Source organism: Microplitis mediator, chromosome 5 (assembly GCF_029852145.1).
Source record: "Microplitis mediator isolate UGA2020A chromosome 5, iyMicMedi2.1, whole genome shotgun sequence".
Classification (NCBI taxonomy): domain Eukaryota; kingdom Metazoa; phylum Arthropoda; class Insecta; order Hymenoptera; family Braconidae; genus Microplitis; species Microplitis mediator.
This window is the reverse complement of record NC_079973.1, coordinates 19,720,943-19,739,657: the sequence shown is the minus strand read 5'-3', so window position 1 is coordinate 19,739,657 and position 18,715 is coordinate 19,720,943. Positions and strand designations below refer to the sequence as shown.

Here is an 18,715-nt window from a genome sequence, read left to right as displayed (position 1 = left end):
TGTCATTTTCTTATGTGTTTAATATTTTATACGACAATTTTATAATTAAATACAATTTTCAGTAATTAGTTTCCAAGGGAACCAAACTGCAAACTTTACTATTATTATCCGTCCATTCCCCCATATCTATTGTTGTCGAATGACAAATGTTAAGGTGTTTAAGCGAAGACTTACATTTTAAAGAAATGTATAACAGAGATGAAAAAAGCGATTACCTGACTACAACATCATGTGAAGAGCTTTGGAGTTTAGATATAACAATTTTGAATACAGTAGGTGTATCACTTCGTGATGCATTTGGTGGTGAATATCGTAAATCAAATTTATTAGAAATTACATTATATATTGTGGGGCTTATTGTACATAGTTTATTCATATATTTCGCTTTATACACATTGTATGTTGTCAGAAATTTTGATTTAGATTTTATTACTGATTTCATCCCGCTTGTATTTGGTATGTCAATGACTATTCTAAAGGTCTGTAAAAATATTTATTATAATATTTATGATTTCCGTTTAAGTCTTTTGGTTGAATGCTAGAAGATTTCGAATGCTGAATAGTGACAGCGGGCTTTTCCAATTAGAGTAGATGTTTTTTGAATAACGAGCTACGAAAACCGAGTGTAATTAATTTACTGATGTTACGAAAAATTTTTATTTCAAGTTCAATTGATTTTTTGAAAAAATAGTTCGATAGTTAATTTAATTTTAAAATGCTAGATTAAAATTTTTATACTTATTTTTCGTAACTCAATTATTTCTCGAAGTGTTTCAAAAAAATTCTAAATTGACATATAGTTGATCTTTATTTTTAATTTAAAGGGATCAACGTTATGGTTTTATCGACATGAATTATTTACAATTTTGAAAGAGTTTAATACGAGATGGATTTATACCAGGACAAAAGTCCATTTACTAAATAAAATTAACGACCTTATTAGTACTTCGAAAAGAGTACGTTACTCCTATATGATTGCCATTGTAATTATCAGTTTATCTTATGGCCTACGTTCATATGTGTAAGTCTATTCAGCGTTTATGCTACATAAATACAAACAGACACAACCTGCAAATATCAACAGTTCAGAGTATAATTTAAAAATTTGAAACTTTACATCTCCGATAATCTAAAACATATTTTATTATAAAACCAAACTTTCTATTCTGTTGTGAAAAATAAATGTATACGCATTACGGAAAGATAATAAGACATGACAACCCGCGTTTTAGTCGCCTTTGCCTCTGGGTGACAATATCCCGACTAGAATTTTTCATAAGAGCCTGACGAGGTCCTTATCGGGTTAACCTTATTTCAATTTAGGTCCCGATCAGGGTATCCTGACGAGGATCCTGATATGGATGTAACGCTTAAGACCCATGAGGTCCTTGTCGGAATTGCCTTATCAGGATCTTACCAGGATATCCTCATCAAATCCTTATCAGGATTACCTTATTAGTAATTATTTTAAAAAAAATATTAAATTGCAAAAAAAAAATAATAGAATTTTAATTCGATCGAGAATGTTATCTATCGTATTGAGAGCATTAATTAGAGGAAGTAAACATATTCTTTATTGATGAAAAAATCTCGATGACTGCTGGGCTCGAACCTGCGTCCATCCGATTCAAAGTCCTCGATGCTATCCACTGCGCTGACATACACATGTGATCTTGAAAGTGTAAATATAATATTCATTATGATGTCAAAGAATAACTGATAAAGAAGTAAAAAATCTGTGCTGCAATGATTGACGTGATTTTTATATAATATTCTTTTGTACTTTGTTTAATTTTTAGCCTGTAAATGGAATATTTAAAGGGATGGGATAACTTTTTTTTGGATAAGGATATCCAGATAAGGTCCTGGTCAGGAACTTGTCAGGTTGACCCGATGGCAAATAACTTTTTTTTTGAATAGGGATATCCTGATGAGGTCCTGATCAGGAACTCGTTAGGTTGACGTGATGACAAATAACTTCTTATTTGAATAGGGATATCCTGATGAGGTTCTGATGAGGAACTTGTCGGGTTGACCCGATGGCAAATAATTTTTTTTTGAATAAGGATATCCTGATAAGATCCTGATCAGGAACTCGTCAGGTTGACCCGATGGCAAATAACTTTTTTTTGACTAGGGATATCCTGATGAGGCCCTGACAAGGAACTTGTCAGGTTTGCCCTAATAAGGCAAACCTTATATTAACCTGATAAGGTCCTTATGGCAAATCAGGAAGAAATTCTAGTCGGGATATTGCGCAGGTCACAATGTCCTAAGTTTCCCCCTAGGTGCGTAATAAATGATCTGTTACAGGTTACTATTTACTTACTACTTCAAAACAGTTGTCCTTCAATCGAATGGTACAATGGATTTTTCAATTGCTTTCTATCCACTTACATATCCATTTACGCATCAGACAATGAATCGATACATTTTATTGTTAATGTATGAGCAATGTGTTAATTATTTTGCTGTTTGTTACATAACATGTGATACTATTTTCATTCAACTTATGACGCACACTTCAATTAATTTTCTGGTATTTAAGAAATAGTGATAACAATTGCTAATTAACTGACAATCGAATGATTCGAATTATAGGTACTGGCTGATGATTTTAAAAATATGAATCAGCATATTGATGTTTGTGATAACCACAGCGATTGCATTCAACATTTTATAGAATTAGTTAATCAACATCGTTCTATGTTATCGTAAGTATACTGAAAAAACAATATCTTTATTAGTTAAGAAATTTTATTTGATGTAAAGAAATGGTGGAATTGATAATGGAGAATTAGATCTCCGTTTATTAAGAACAAATGATGTATTCATTATACGTATCCTCATATCTTTAGCGCAACTCTGGATGTATTAATAGTTAAGATGCCAATATTTCGATCAAGTCTCAGTCAGTTAATTATTGAAACATTGATATTTGATAAAAGCAGAAGAGTTGTTGAATTAAATAATCCACACGGAAAAAACAGTTCTGTAAAAATGACAGAAAAGTCTGTAAAATTTACAGATGTTTATCTGTCAATTAAATTATGTAATTTTTACAGAACCAAAAATGTAATTTTTACATTGTGAGTTCTGTAAACCTAAATCTGTAATTTTTACATTTTGAGGCTGTAAACGTTACATAGTGAAGTTGTAGAATTCACAGAAGTATTTATGTATAAATACAGAGCAAAACACATGCGCACACTTACCCCCATTCGTGTGAGCTCGTGTAGTGAGCTCATTCGTGTGAGCTCGTGTAGTGAGCTCACGTGTGTGTGAGCTCATTCGTGTGAGCTCGTGTAGTGAGCTAGTGTAGTGAGCTCATTCGTGTGAGCTCATGTGTGTAAGCTTACGTGTGTGCGTATGCATGTGTGAGCTCACGTGTGAGCATGTGCGCGCCCTTGTGTGTGAGTGTGTGCGCTTGCATGTTTGAGTGTGTGTGCGTGCAAGCGTGTGTGCGCTCGTGAGTTTGTGTGTGTGTGTGCGTGTGTCAAGATATTTTTTGCGTTTTGTAAGCTTTCCAAAGTTAATTCTCTGAGCGGACGCAGTTTACCCCGCTTTAACACCGGTACTTTTAACACCGGTGAATTACTCCTCCTACACCGGTGTAATTTTATTTTAACACCGGCCGGAGTTAAAATGAATCCATTTTTAACACCGCTCTTTTTACAGTGTACAGAAAAAATATGTAATTTTTGCAGAATATTATCTGCTAGTATTACATTATGTTATTTATAAAAATAACATTTATGAATTTGTAGAAATAACATATTTTATCTGTAAATGTTACAAATAATATCATCAGTAAATTTTACAGATTTTTTTCTGTAACTTTTACAGAACTGTTTTTTCCGTGCAGTATTTAAATGAAATAATACATTTACACTGCTTAAAAATATATCAACTTGTAACAAAGCGTGCTTTTTTATATTATAACTTTCTATATTTTTGCATTCAAGATCAGTATATTTATATGACGTAGAATCTATATTATAATAAATTATTTGAATATTCATATTTTATTTTATATATATATTCATATTTTATTAAAAATTTTTTGATTTTTTTTGAACAATTAAATTTGAATAAAAAAAAAAAACTAAAAATATGCACATGTAGAAAATTTAAAAGACTATAAGTGCAATTTTTTGAAATATTTTTTCTTTTATAATTTCTCGCTCAAAAAAAAATCCAAAAATTCTTAGACGTCGGCTAACTTCAGTATCATTAATTATTTTAAGGGTCATACAAAATAAATTAAGTAAATAAAAAAAAAGAATGGTTAGTTTGAAGACAAAGTGTTTGAGATAATGTAAAACGTTATTAAATTGGTTAAAATTCGATACTTTTAGCAACTTACCTTTTAAAAATTAAAAGAATAAAAATTGAAAATAATTTACTCTAATAATAAACACATATAAATTAAAAAAGATGAAAATATGCAAATGAACATGAACACTTGTACTGCACTGAAAAATAAAACTATGTGAATTCAAATAAAGTAACCTTTAACGGCATTAAATTTATAAATGTGAGATGGTACTGAGTCCCATCCTACATTGTAGTCAGTTAAATGTAGCATGGTAACTGAATAAATGTTAGATTTAAATAGGTCCCATCGGTAACATAGGACTGGTTACCATCCTATAGATTGGACTGACTACAATGTAAGATCGTAGCCACCACCACGCGGAATTCGACTCAGTCCCATGTTACGCAGCCCCATCTTGGATGGAACTGAGTACAATCTCAGATTGGACTGAGTTAAATGTACATTGTAGCCACTACAATGTAGATTGTAGCAGGTCCAATGTGTAAATTTTTTTCACACCAGATGGGACTCAGTACAATCCGACATTGTACCCAGTCCAATCTCGTTCTTTCCGTGTAAGTTAAATGTAAGTTCAATATTTCGACTCGGGTACATGAAGAAATTATTGTTGCTGAAAACGTTATGGTGTCGCAGTACACTGTAAAAAAAAATTAACTTTTATAAAAAAAATATTTTCTTAAGTAGTAAATCTATAAAAATTATTACATTATTAATTCTGTTCAAGTTGGAGAATAATTTTCTTGATAGAAGAAAATTGAAATTCTCTGATTTCTTCGATTAAAAAAATGATTTTAAATGAAATCTTGTAATTTTTTCATTCGAAACATATTACACGGAAAGATTGGAACCCGACTGGTTACTGTTCTGCACTCGACTCAGTACAGTGCTGGAAGAAAATGTTCGATTGTGGTGCAGCACCACACTGATTACTGTGCGGGACTTGACTAAGTTATGTGCGCATATCACTCAATCAGGTTCCGCACAGTAATCAGTGTGGCGCTGCACCACAATCGAGCATTTTTTTCCAGCACTGTACTGAGTCGAGTGCAGAACAGTAACCAGTCGGGTTCCAATCTTTCCGTGATAGATTGGCAATTTTGAACAGCACAATTTCTTGTAAGAAGAAACACACAATGTGACACCATAATATAATCAATATAATCATATATATTTGATACAAGAGTAATTTTCCTGTGTACATACAAGAGTTAATTGTTTAATAAAATGAAACTTAATTTTCGCTCAATAATATTTAAATTATTTTCAATTTTCAAACAGAATATGTGAAAAAATTGAATCTTCATACAGCATGATTGCATTTTTTACAATGGTATTAAACGGATTGGATCTTTGTATATGTATTCTTTCTTTAGATAAAGTAAGTTTTTTCTAAAATTACATTATTTAATTGACTGTACACGGAAAGAATTAAAAATGCATCTAATTATTTTTTTAGTATGGAAATTTATCAAGATAAAAAATATATTTTCCTTCTTTTATGATCAATAAAATATTATATGCTTTAATAATTTCATGAGTTCTGAGCGAACAATTACCACAATTGTCACGGTAATTTTTTAACGCATAAATTCTTTCCATGTAGTAGAATGGAATGATAATGAATTTTATTATTACGAAAATAAATAAATAAATAATTTAATAGCAATTATCGGAAGGAAATTGGGAATTGGTAACAAAAAATGTAGTTCATGCATTTGCAATTTTCGTCCAAATAATAATTTACTGCAATTTTTCAAATACGGCTACAGAAATGGTATAAAAAATATTAAATATATCATATAATAACTCAATTAATATTTATTTATAATATAATTTATTTATTTAAGACAGCACGTATTCAAAAGTCAATTTATGATTCAGAGTGGACGAGTTGTAGTATTAAATTTAAAAAATTATTATTTTTAATGATGACATGTACCAGTGAAAAATATACGTTTTCAGCATATGGTATCATTGCACTTGATCGTGAGCAAATGAGGACGGTATGTGATTATTTATTAACATGAAATAAGATTTTTGAGTTTTTTGTAAACAATATGTTTATTAATTTATATTTATATTATGATCAGATATTTCAAACTACGATGAGTTACTTTACACTTTTAAGAAGTTTTACATAATTTTTGTACACCTTATAATTGCGGAATCTTAAAACCTAGAGATGTATTTTGTTACTGGTAAAAAGTTTGCATAGGTCACGCCAGATGAAAAATCAATTATTGTTGTATACAAAATATACAAATAATTTCATAAATTATTGTATTATATCAACTAATAATTCTGTCGTGTATATGTGTGTATGTGTGAATCCCACTATAATTAAAATTTTTTACAGACAACTGAATACTAATCAATAAAAAAAGTAATTAGATTTACTTACTTGAGTCGTAGCCTTATTTATGTTTTTGAATAAATATTTCATTAAAAGAAATAACTCAATTGTTATCGTCCCTTGTTAATCAAGTAGAATGTTCACTGTTTTATAATATTTTAAATATTTTTATAAACCAACGCATCGTATAACTGCAAATAAAAGTCAGTTAATATTATCAAAGAAATAGAATACATCATATAAGTAAAATGTAATACTATCCGAATCCCTCATATGTTGCAACTAGTGAAGTTTATTCTTCGGTAGTTGACTTCGTACTCCTGTTTACCACCTACTCGGACCCGCGCAGCCGTAAGCCCTAGACATTGTGACGACAACATTTATGAAAAATTAATACGTCATTATCAACAGAAAATAGCTTTTCATTGTTGCACCCCTTAGAAGATGTCATTTTCTTATGTATTTGAAATTTTATATGACAATTTTATAATTAAATTGAATTTTCGGAAATTAGTTTCCAAGGGAACCAAACTACAAACTTTGCTAATATTATCCGTCCATTCCCCCATATCTATTGTTATCGAATGACAAATGTTAAAGTGTTTAAGCGAAGACTCACATTTTGAAGAAATGTTTAACAGAGATAAAAAACGTGATAACCTCACTACAACATCATGTGAAGAACTATGGAATATAGATATAACAATTTTAAATACAGTAGGTGTATCACTTCGTGATGCATTTGGTGGTGAATATCGTAAATCAAATTTATTGCAAACTACATTATATATTGTTGGGGTCATTTCACAGAGTTTATTCATATGTTTCGCTGTATACACATTGTATATTGTTGAAAATATTGATTTAGATTTTATTACTAGTTTTACCCCGCTGGCATTTGGTGTTGGGATGAGTATCCTAAAGGTATGTAAAAACATTTATTATAATATTTACAACTTCCGTTTAAGTCCGTTTCCGAATGCTGATTAGTGACAGCGGGCTTTTTTTGGATAATGGGCTACGACGATCGTTCCGAATTTTTTAAAAGATACTACGGAATATTAATTAATGATAAATTGATAAACAATGATGTTCATACTTTTTCTTTTATTTTAATTATTTATTGAGATGTGCATAAAAAATTTTATTTAAATTTAAATTAATTTTAATCTTCAATTTAAAGGGTTCAACATTATGGTTTCATCGACGTGAGTTATTTGAAATTTTAAAAGAATTTCATACTCGATGGATTTATGTCAGGACAAAAGTCCATTTACAAAATGAAATTCATATGCTCATTAATACTTCGAAAAAAGTACGGTATTGTTATATGACTTCTATGATAGGTATCGGTTTATCTTATGCTCTACGTCCATATTTGTAAGTCTATTGAGCGTTTTTAACTTTCGAATCGGGTGATAATATTGCAGGGTCGCAAGATCCGACTTTACTGTCTCAGTGCATAATAAACTATTAAATTTTTTTTTACAGGTTACTATTTACTCACTATTTGAAAACATTAGTCCTTCAATCAAATAGTACAATGGATTTTTCAGTTATGTGGCCACTTACATACCCATTTACGTATCAGACGATGAATCGATACCTTTTAGTGTTACTGTATGAGCAATGTCTTAATTACTTTGGTATTTGTTGCATAACAATATGTGATACTTTTTTCATTCACCTTATGACTCACACTTCAATTAACTTTTTGGTATATAAATTATAGTGATAACGATTGCCAATTAACTAATAATCGATTGATTCGATTCATAGGTATTAGCTGATGATTTTAGAAATATGAATCAACATATTGATATTAACAATAAGGATAGCGATAACGATAATGATGGTGTTCAACATATGATAGAATTAGTTAATAAACATCGTTCCATGTTATCGTAAGTATGCACGAAATCATTCTTATTTGAAATGTTAAGGTGTCGTAGCATTGCTAAACTGTAATCTACTAGCCACATATAACGCAAATTAAAATAGCTATGTCTAGAAAAGTACTACGGTTAAAGTGATTTTTTGAAACATGTATGGAGGGTAGAGGTACTGTTTTTGACCACTATAGCGCCACTATTGGACACTTTAAAAATTTAAATAATAGAATTTGTAAAATATGCGATGATACACGGAGAGATGTTAATGATACTGGGTCATTCCATGTCGAATTGACCAGTAGTTGGAATCCACCCCTTTCAATTTGGACGAAATTTGGTCAAAACTTTTCTTTTACCATAAAACAGAGATTCGCCTGCGGCTCGGGCAGCCAACGTCACCCTAGTCTGAAATCGTCTTGTTTCATCCCTTGTGACACAATATACTATTTCATGCCCGGCGGACGTATGCGGATTTTTACGTGCAGACGAAACTCAATCGGTAAATGATGCGCTTACGCGCTAGTGTCAAGTGGGCTGTAATGAGCTCTATACAGTCGAGGAGGAAGTTGCGCATGCATAGACTGATCTTCATGCAGTCAAGTAGCTCTGTTGTCAGCTGTAATTTTGTGAAGTTTGCCGGGCGCATGTTATGCAGGAATGATAATACAAAATCAAAAGCAAATTCTGACGGTATTTCTTGGTTGTTTAATAAGAATTAAAGTTTTGAAAAATATATTTGGGTAATGATGATTCTGACAGCGAAAACTTTAACATACCAATTAATCACAAGTAATTATTTTATTTCTAATCACCCGATGAAAAAAGATTTTGTCTTATCATATATGATTATATATGTTCAGTCGCCAGAACATTCGGTCGCCAAATTTCATTTCTTTTTTTATACATATCATTTTTTATTATAAATAAGTTTACAGGACTTTCTCACGCTCACAGGAAAATGGAAAATCGAGAAATTTCGAAACTAGTTTTCGAACCTTTTTTTTCAGCATACTGGCAGTCTACACCAACAATAATCAAGGATCAAGTGTACAGCATCCTGAGCAAGCAACAGGTCTCGATCATCAGCGCGCTATAACTATAATCTATATATAACTATAAATCAATAATTAATAAATTAGATATAAAATTTTGTTGACCAAGAATCCATCACGTATAAAATTTTTATTACTTCAAATTCATAAGAAACTTACTTTTCAAGTCAATCTCTTAGGTCAACGGGTAGCGGGAAAAACTTTCCAGCACGAGGTGCACGATTCAAATCCTGCACACGCCCAGATTTTTTATTTTTATTTTTATTGAAATAATTATATATAATTGTATATAATTGTACATAATTATATATAATTATATAGGGCCATTTTTTATCTATAATTTTTTTACCCGGATGGGCATGAACAGACATAAACATACCTGATCAGACCTGAACATCCCTGGTCAGGCATGCTTATTTTCCATGTCTAATCAGGCCTGAATACTCATGCCTATTTATGTCTGATCTTCGAGCTCAAAAATGCTTTTACATGAAATTATTTTTTTATAAGCTTTTCAAGTTCTAACAAGTTACGTATTATGTTAAAGTTTGAAAAGTTAAGAATCGAAAATCATTAATGAAGAAGCGGTTTTTGAATTGTTATTCCCGATTATGTACTATGAAATAAATGTATTGAGGCAGAAATCAATGTCAGTGATCAAAATCAAGATTTGAGTGAGTTTTGACTTAGATCACAGCAATAATATATGAAATATACGAGAAAAATATTAGAAACTGTGTTTTTTCAATTTTTTATTGGTAATATGTTTTAAACTAAAGAACAAGTTATATGACATTATATGATAATCGAAAGACTATACAGAGGAAGAATTTGTATGATTTCAGACACATTTTAGTACATTATATTTTGATGTATCCGAAAAAAATTACATTTTATGTTAATTTTTTAACTTTTCAGTGCCGATATCTTCTAAACTAATTAACTGATTTTAACGTTTGAGGTAGCAATCGGCGCGTTTTCATAAATTCTAGAGCTGATTAAAATTTGAAATCGATCGGATCAGCCGTTTCGAGTCAGAATAGCTTCCTAGGACCTCCAAACGTCGACATCTGATGAAATTTCGGTTTTCGCAAATCGGGGTGAAAACAATAACTTCCCGAAATTTTTGAAAATCTTCAATTTTCTTAGCGGGAAGTTAAAAATGTTAAAGTATTTTTGGTTCAATTGACCCCACTCTCCACTAATTTTTACACCGGCAGTGTTGAAAATTTTAACACCAATTCATTCACACCACGCCACGGACTCAACATTTTTTGCAGTGTATGACACCTAACCATTTCAAACAAAAATAACTTATCGGTGTACGAATTATATTTAATTTTTTAATAAAGTGACATTTAAGTAAAACCCATTTGTACTTGAATTATTTTCAATGTTCAAATAGAATATGTCAAAAAATTGTATCTTCATACAATCTTGTTGTTTTTTTTACAATGGTATTGAATGGATTGGATATTTGTCTATGTATTCTTTCTTTAGATAAAGTAAGTTTTTTCTACAATTATATTATTTAATTAACTGTACACGGAAAGAATTAAAAATGCATCTAATTATTTTTTTATAATGGAAATTTATTAAGATAAAAATTATATTTTCATTCTTTTATGATCAATAAAATATTATATGCTTTAATAATTTCATGAGTTTTGAGCGGGCGATTACCACAATTATCACAGTAATTTTTTAACGCATAAATTCTTTCCATGTAGTAAAATAGAATGATAATGAATTTTGTTATTACGAAAATAAATCAATAAAAAATTCAATAGCAAATATCGGAAAGACTTTGGGAATTGTTAGCAAAAAATTTAGTTCACGCAACTGGAGTTTGTGTCCAAATAATACTTTACTGCAATTTTGCAAATACGGCTACAGAAATGGTATCAATAATATTAAATATATCATATAATAACTCAATTAATATTTATTTATAATATAATTTATTTATTTATTTAAGACAGCGCGTATTCAACAGTCAATTTATGAATTGGAGTGGACGAGTTGTAATAGTAAATTTAAAAAAATGTTAATGCTAATGATGACATATACTAGTAAAAAATATACATTTTCAGCATACGGTATTATAACACTTGATCGTGAACAATTGACGAAGGTATGCGATTATTTATTAACACTAAATAAGAGATTTTTCTAAAACAATCGGGTTTTTTATTTATTTTCATATTATCTTTAGATTTTCCAAACTACGATGAGTTACTTTACACTTTTAAGAAGTTTTACATAATTTGTGTACAACTTAATTCCGGAATCTTTAAACCTGAAGGTTTATTCTGTAACTAGCAAAAAGTTTGCATAGATTACGCCAGATGAAAAATTAATTATTGTTGTGATAAGATATGTAGTCGGTGAAATAAATATGCAATATATTTCATAGATTATTATATATTATAGGGAAGAGGGGGGCAGAATGGGCCCCTTAAGAAAAATAATTATATTATCATTAATTTTTTTTACGCGTTTACTTCTTTTTAGACTCTTGATACATATTTTCACTTCATTATGCTGCGCCCGTTCAAATGGAAAAATCGAAAATTAAGGGCAAAATAAGCCCTCCAAAAAGTTTTGGATTTGATATTTTTTATTTTTTACACGTGTGATATTTTCGAATAACTATGAAACAATTGTATTTCAATAATACACTCATGCCATAAATTAAAAGAACAGAAAAATTTTAGACATTTTTTAGTGATTTTTGCAAGGCTGTAACTTCGTGAAAAATAATCGTACCGAAAAAAAAAAAAAAATTATTTTCTAGTTTGAAATCTATATAGTCTAGTCGAAAAGATGAAAACCTGCGAAAAATAGTTACAGGTCTCCTAAAAATATGGTTGATTGCTTAAACGATCCGGAATGGTGTTTAGAAAAAAGCGTTTTTTGGATTTTTTTTTTGGAAAAGAAAATTACAATTGTTATTAACTAAAAATCGCTAAAAAAATTAGCCGTCCAGCTTTTTGGCAAAATCTCAAAAAATATAAGTGATAGCTTGAATATTAAAAAAATTTCAGAAAGAGCAGAAAATTTCAGTAAAAAAGTTCTGGATTCCCCGAATTGTAGCTCCAATATTTATAATTTTTATTTAACGTTGAAAATCGGCTTTTGGGCGGCAGTTTCGGCATGCGCGCGCCGCCGCTCTAGTGAGCGTAGTTGTTAAATAATTTTTTTATGCAATTAAATGTTAATTAAAAAATTTTTTAAAATTCTGGTGTCATCTAGACACTTCAGAGAATATGATTCCGCGGTACGAAAAGTTGTATTACCATTTTTCAAAAAGTTACTCAATTTTTAATTAACTTTTTTTTTACGGGTATGTGTTGTCATAAAAGGCGGTATAAAAGTTTAAATAATTAATCTATAAATTTTTTGTTTCTTGGAGCCCTTTTTATAAACATACCCAATAAGATGACGTGATGAAAGTTTATAAAATATTTTTATTTCATTAGTTATTAATTTTTGAAGTAACAAAAAAATTTAAAATTTAAATAATGTATGTTAAATAATTTTTTTTTTAATTTTAAGCTATTACTGATTTCATATCCTTGTTAGGCATTATATGATTACTACTCCCGCTGCTGTTGGCTTACATCAAGACATAAACTGAGAGAAAAATTTTCTGGGAGAAGAGATAAATATGGTGGAGAGGAAGTTATGGTGGTAGGCAGCAGCAGCGAGAGTAGTTCGGTGCTCGCCACTAGATCGCGCCCACAGCTTGTAGTGTCCCTGGTAAGAAACTTATTTCAGAGTTATTATATTCCCGCTATACATTAGCAGAGTGGCACTAACTCTTTTTTGATAGTAATACAGGGGTATGGTGTATTACACTATGACATTAATGTTTCCCTGAATTCATTTGAAATGTTTTAAAATTCGTTGAGAAATTTCTTCTGTTGAATAATGATTTTTGAATTTATTTAAATAATTTTCTATTTTCACTCTCATTTTTAAGATGTCCAAATTATTACCGTGTTATAAATATACCGTTACTGTTGCGTGTCTCAAAGTTATAAGAATTTTACAAAAATATGGACACTTACCGAGTAATCCACTTTTATTTAAAACTTACGCATCTTATGGACAATTTATTGACGTAAGAATCGCTGCTCTTGAGGCTCTGATCAGAAATAACTGATTGTATTATTTATTATTCAACAAAAGAAATTTCTCAACGAATTTTAAAACATTTCAAGCCAAACATTAGGCATTAGGCTGCGAATAAATTTCTTTAGCTAAACCAATGCATAGGCTTCCAAAATTTTTCTGTTCCTTTAATTTATGGCATGAGTGTATATGACAAAAGTCATTTTAATAGCCTGCTGCGATAATAGTCTGCTTTCTTAATAAATTATATTTTATGAATAATTTTGGTGGTTTAGATTAGCCCTCATTATATAAGAAAATTCGATAAGCTTATTATCCGTCCGAATTTATTGGCGTAAAGAAAATTTTAAGGGGCCCACTTTGCCCCCTCCTCCCCTACTAATAATTCTGTCGTGTATGTGTGTGTATGTGTGAATCCCACTATAATTAACATTTTTTACAGACAACTGAATACTAGTAAAAAAAAGAAGTAATTAGATTTACTTATATGTAAGTTCTATTAGTTAAATGTAAGTTGAAAATTTAGACTCGGGATAGTCTAATTAATATCACTATGACACCTTATATATTTCACAAAAGAGTAATTTATTTTCCGTGTAGATATAATAGCTATAGTTAATTGTGTAATGAAACGAAACTTATTTTCATTCAATGATATTTGAATTATTTTCAATGTTCGAATAGAATATGTGAAAAAATTGAATCTTCACACAGTCTGATTGCATTTTTTACAATGGTATTGAACGGATTGGATCTTAGTATATGTATTCTTTCTTTAGATAAAGTAAGTTTTTTTCAAAAATAACATTATTTAATTAACTGTATACGGAAAGAATTAAATATGCATCTCCTTATTTTTTTAGTATGCAAATTTATCAAGATAGAAAATGATCAATAAAATATTTTATTCTTTAATAATTTCATGATTTCTGAGCGAGCGATTATCACGATTGTCACGGTAATTTTAACGCATAAATTCTTTTCATGTAGTAAACTAGAATGATAATGAATTTTGTTATTACGAAAATAAAAAAATAAATAATTCAATAGCAAATATCGGAAGGACATTGGGAATTTCATTATTTTCATATTTCGAATATATTCTAAAATCTATTTTGTATTCTATTTTGTAACTAAAAGATTAAGGTTTTAAATAAAGAAAGTTTTATTTAATTTCATCGCGTACGAGTTAAAATACACTGGTCACAAAAATTAAGGAATAGAAAGAAAATTCGAAATTAACGGATGAACAAAAGATAACCTCGCTTTTTTTTCGACCTCGAAGTGTTCTGAAAAAACCCTGAAAATTTCAAAGCGCTGCGATTTTTCTTTCTTAGTGTCCCGAAGCTTTAAATTTATTAATTTAGCCAAAAATCGCATAATTAGCGATTCTTTGGTTTTTAATCATTTCTTCAATGTCAAAAAGTTTTTTTTAACGACAAGCTTCAGTTCTTCAATTAAAAACAGTAATTCTTGAAAAAAATCGAAAAAAAAAATTTTTTTTTTTAATTTTTTTTTCTTTTCAAGAAAATTGATTAAAAAAAATTTTTTTTTTTTTCGATATTTTTCTTCTTTATCATCTTCACGATTGATTTTCTTAACATCGAATTCATTTTGATTAAGATTTCTATACGAAATTAGTGATGAAATTTCAAGCACAAATGTATGTGTTTATTGCGTTATATACAATGTTTTGAAAATTCAAACAATTTTTTTAACAGTGTACTATTCGTCATCGGTACATGAGGGCTAATTAATTATATGAGTATGTAATTTTTGTTGATTTTAAAGATTTATGGTACAATAAAAGTTAAAAAAATTATTATTCTGAACAGTTTCCAAGGATTCAGAGTGAAGACGTATGGGTTTCAATTTAATAATGGCGTTGAGTATTTTGTATTTACGCTTTCTGAAGGAGATGTTAGGAGTTCAACTTTTATGATTCCTTGGTAGTCAGATACATTCATTAAAATTTCACGATAGTCACGTAACTAATATTATTTAATTTCCTAAATCCCACATAGACATATTCGTAAATATATTCTAATAATGATTTTTAATCATTTTTAAAGATTATGAGTCTTCCAGCTTATTTATTTATGCACCAGAAGATGGTATGACAAGTTAGTGTACAAAGAAGCATTGTCATAACTTTTTAATTTAGTTATGTAATTATGTAAATTAATTATAACTTGGTTGGACTTTAAAATTGTAATTAAATTTTATAAGTAGGTGTATATTAAAAAAAAAAGTATATTTGAAAAAAATAATCAATAACAAATATCAAATTTTTTCAAGAATAGTTTGTTAATAAATAAATATAAATTTTAATCTCAGCCCCTCGAAGCGGGTGGGGGACAGCTAGTTTTTAATATATATATATATATATATATATATATATATATATATATATATATATATATATATATATATATATATATATATATATATAGAAGAGGGGAAGAGGATAAAATAGGATGCTCAAAGAACTACTGTTTTCAAGGACTCAAATACGCAAAATCTTTTTTTTTTCAATGATATTCCAAGTAAATAGAAAAAATTTTCAGTTGCTCTTAAAAAAAAACGTTTCATTTTTGCGGACAACAATATATTTTAATTTAACTTAAATCTATTGCAGATACGAAAATTTTCCCCGGACCGTAATTAAATCGCTCATTAGGACTCAGGTAAAAATTTAACAGTCTAATTATTTCCAGAAAATCCAGAAAATATTCATGCTTCAAATATGGATTATTGTAATGACCCTGATTAAAAAAAATGATTAAAAAGTATTTAAAATGATTTGTTTTTTAATCATTTTAAATACTTTTTAATCCTTCAAATCATTTCTAATCCTTTCTCTTATGGACATTTAACGTGTGAAATCATTTTTAATCATTTTTTTTAATCAGGGGACACTCATAGACAGTATTACAATAGTACAATACATAAGTATTTAATTACTCGCATTTTCGTAAAACTCATGAATAGTTAGTTTTAGTATAAATATTTCTATAACATACAATCGTCATTAGCTCATAATTTATTTAAATTTTAAGATTAGAAAGCTATTGAGAGAAAGACTGGAAAACTATAACAGTTAAGATAATGGACTTATTGAGAATCCCGTATTGTCGAATAGACGAATTTAATTTTAGTAGAAAGAAATTAATTTTAAGAACAACTTGAGAACTATTATTGTCCTATATGGGTTTACTTTTGAGTAATTATGTCTTTGTTGTAATTATGACGATAGATTTTGAAGAGTAGGGCGAGAAAAATCATTATCGGGGGCGTTTTTGCTAAAGTTGAGGGTACCATAGACATCATCATTTAAACTCAGTTTTGATCTTGAGACTGCCAGTCGTACAGTTACTCTCGTCTTAAGACTACATCAGTACAACCAAATTTTACCAATAATATATCGTTGAATTAGTACAAAGTGAACAGTAACTCTAACAGTAAAGTGCTCAAGTTCGTTTATTTAAATATTCATTTGTTAAAAATAAACAATTATCAACTATATCAAATTCATTACAATGGAATTAAGCCGTTCAAAGTTTACCTACAAGTACATTTCCAAGTCGATAAAAAAAGGTGTGATCGAAGATATCAACGAAGTGATTCCAGTCTTGAGTGGTTTAACGTTGCTTCAAATAGCAACTGTTAATAATGATAAAAAATTAGTGAACTATCTGCTCCGCAAAGGAGCTGATATAAATTCAAAAAGTAAATGCTGGGGTAAAGTTTTTAACATTGCTGTTATGACTAATAACCTGACAACAATTCAAAGTCTAATAAGCTATGGAGCAGACGTTATCAGTAATATTAATCATCAAATTGAAATCTCTGAATCGGGAAGTTTCCTGGAAGCAGTTATCAAATATTATGAAGAAGATCATACTTCTGATCCTGAGTTATTACTATCATCCCTTCACAGTCTGAGTATGTTAATGCATTGTTATAAATTAGATTTTGCCATTGTACCATTAAATATCGCTATTAGTTTAATGAATGTAGAAATGGTAGAGCTACTTTTAAAAAATAATGCTAATCCGAATGCTGATGCTGATATCGATAAATATCGATCACCACTAATCTTTGCTGCTATTAGAGGAAATGTACCAATTATAAAACTTCTTCTGGCCTACGGTTTAGATGTTAATATCAGAAAAAAACATTTAGGAGAAAGTCTTCTGCATATTGTTGTCCAAATGCGAAACTCGGAAGCAGTAGAATTTTTCTTAAATCATGATATGTTTGATATAAATATGGTGACAGATTGTAAAGATTCAGCACTTCATTACGGAATTATGAATGCGACCGACGATAATATCATAAGGCAACTTCTAAATGCTGGTATTGATATTAATTTGAAAAACACTAGAGGTAAAACAGCATTTACTTCAAGACTAAATAATTCAGGAAAAGTTAATGATGCAATTACGGAACATATTGCGAAATGTAGTGCGGCGAATTTTTATGTCAATCAAGAAAACTTAGCGGTCGTAAATAGTGAAAAATTCGGTGCATTAAGCATTCAGTGCATGAGCGAAATTGAAAAAATGAAGACAACATTTGTTGGTAAAAGTAATGTAACGTATCATTATGTATTGTATAATAAATGTGTACACAAATTAGCTTTAAGTTTAAAATATGTTAGTGATAGTACTATTTTAGATTTAGACATTAAATCTATTTTTCCCCTATATGCTGGAATGATGACTTACCGCTTAAAAAAAGCATTAAGAAGAAAAAAATTCTTATTCAATGCTATTGATTCAACTAATGATATTTTCCAAGAACTGCAACTCCCAAGTACTTTTACGAGGGATATTTTTAAATTTCTAACAAATAAAGATTTGAAAAAATTACAATGAAATATTTATATAAATATTTTTACTTAGTATTATTTAGATTGTAAGAAATCAGTATTTATTAT

At 29.3% G+C, this 18,715-nt stretch overlaps 3 protein-coding genes across 3 annotated transcripts; all 3 read left to right on the top strand.

Annotated features, from left to right (window-relative positions):
- Positions 1–162: 162 nt before the first annotated feature.
- On the top strand, positions 163–6,766 carry LOC130667682 (odorant receptor 22c-like). Its single transcript, XM_057469450.1, has 8 exons — positions 163–479; positions 825–1,021; positions 2,314–2,539; positions 2,602–2,714; positions 5,618–5,717; positions 6,003–6,113; positions 6,187–6,342; positions 6,430–6,766. Exons 1-8 carry the CDS (start codon positions 186–188, stop codon positions 6,478–6,480), a joined length of 1,248 nt encoding a protein of 415 aa, XP_057325433.1. The 5' UTR covers positions 163–185; the 3' UTR covers positions 6,481–6,766.
- A 205-nt stretch (positions 6,767–6,971) lies between these two features.
- LOC130667680 (odorant receptor 22c-like) lies at positions 6,972–12,412 on the top strand. The gene is made up of 8 exons (XM_057469448.1): positions 6,972–7,616; positions 7,876–8,072; positions 8,184–8,409; positions 8,472–8,596; positions 11,042–11,141; positions 11,427–11,537; positions 11,615–11,770; positions 11,852–12,412. Exons 1-8 carry the CDS (start codon positions 7,284–7,286, stop codon positions 11,900–11,902), a joined length of 1,299 nt encoding a protein of 432 aa, XP_057325431.1. The 5' UTR covers positions 6,972–7,283; the 3' UTR covers positions 11,903–12,412.
- Positions 12,413–17,312: 4,900 nt separating this feature from the next.
- Positions 17,313–18,697, top strand: LOC130667352 (putative ankyrin repeat protein RF_0381). The gene is made up of 2 exons (XM_057468865.1): positions 17,313–18,591; positions 18,681–18,697. Exons 1-2 carry the CDS (start codon positions 17,313–17,315, stop codon positions 18,695–18,697), a joined length of 1,296 nt encoding a protein of 431 aa, XP_057324848.1.
- The last annotated feature ends 18 nt before the right edge of the window (positions 18,698–18,715 follow it).

Coding starts and splice junctions, on each gene's coding strand:
- LOC130667352 (XM_057468865.1), top strand. CDS start 17,313: ATGGAATTAAGCCGTTCAAAGTTTACCTACAAGTACATTTCCAAGTCG.
- LOC130667682 (XM_057469450.1), top strand. CDS start 186: ATGTATAACAGAGATGAAAAAAGCGATTACCTGACTACAACATCATGT. Junction 6,114..6,186: donor CAAATACGGCTACAGAAATG/GTATAAAAAATA, acceptor TATTTATTTAAG/ACAGCACGTATTCAAAAGTC. Junction 6,343..6,429: donor ATCGTGAGCAAATGAGGACG/GTATGTGATTAT, acceptor TATTATGATCAG/ATATTTCAAACTACGATGAG.
- LOC130667680 (XM_057469448.1), top strand. CDS start 7,284: ATGTTAAAGTGTTTAAGCGAAGACTCACATTTTGAAGAAATGTTTAAC. Junction 8,410..8,471: donor ACACTTCAATTAACTTTTTG/GTATATAAATTA, acceptor TTCGATTCATAG/GTATTAGCTGATGATTTTAG. Junction 11,538..11,614: donor CAAATACGGCTACAGAAATG/GTATCAATAATA, acceptor TATTTATTTAAG/ACAGCGCGTATTCAACAGTC.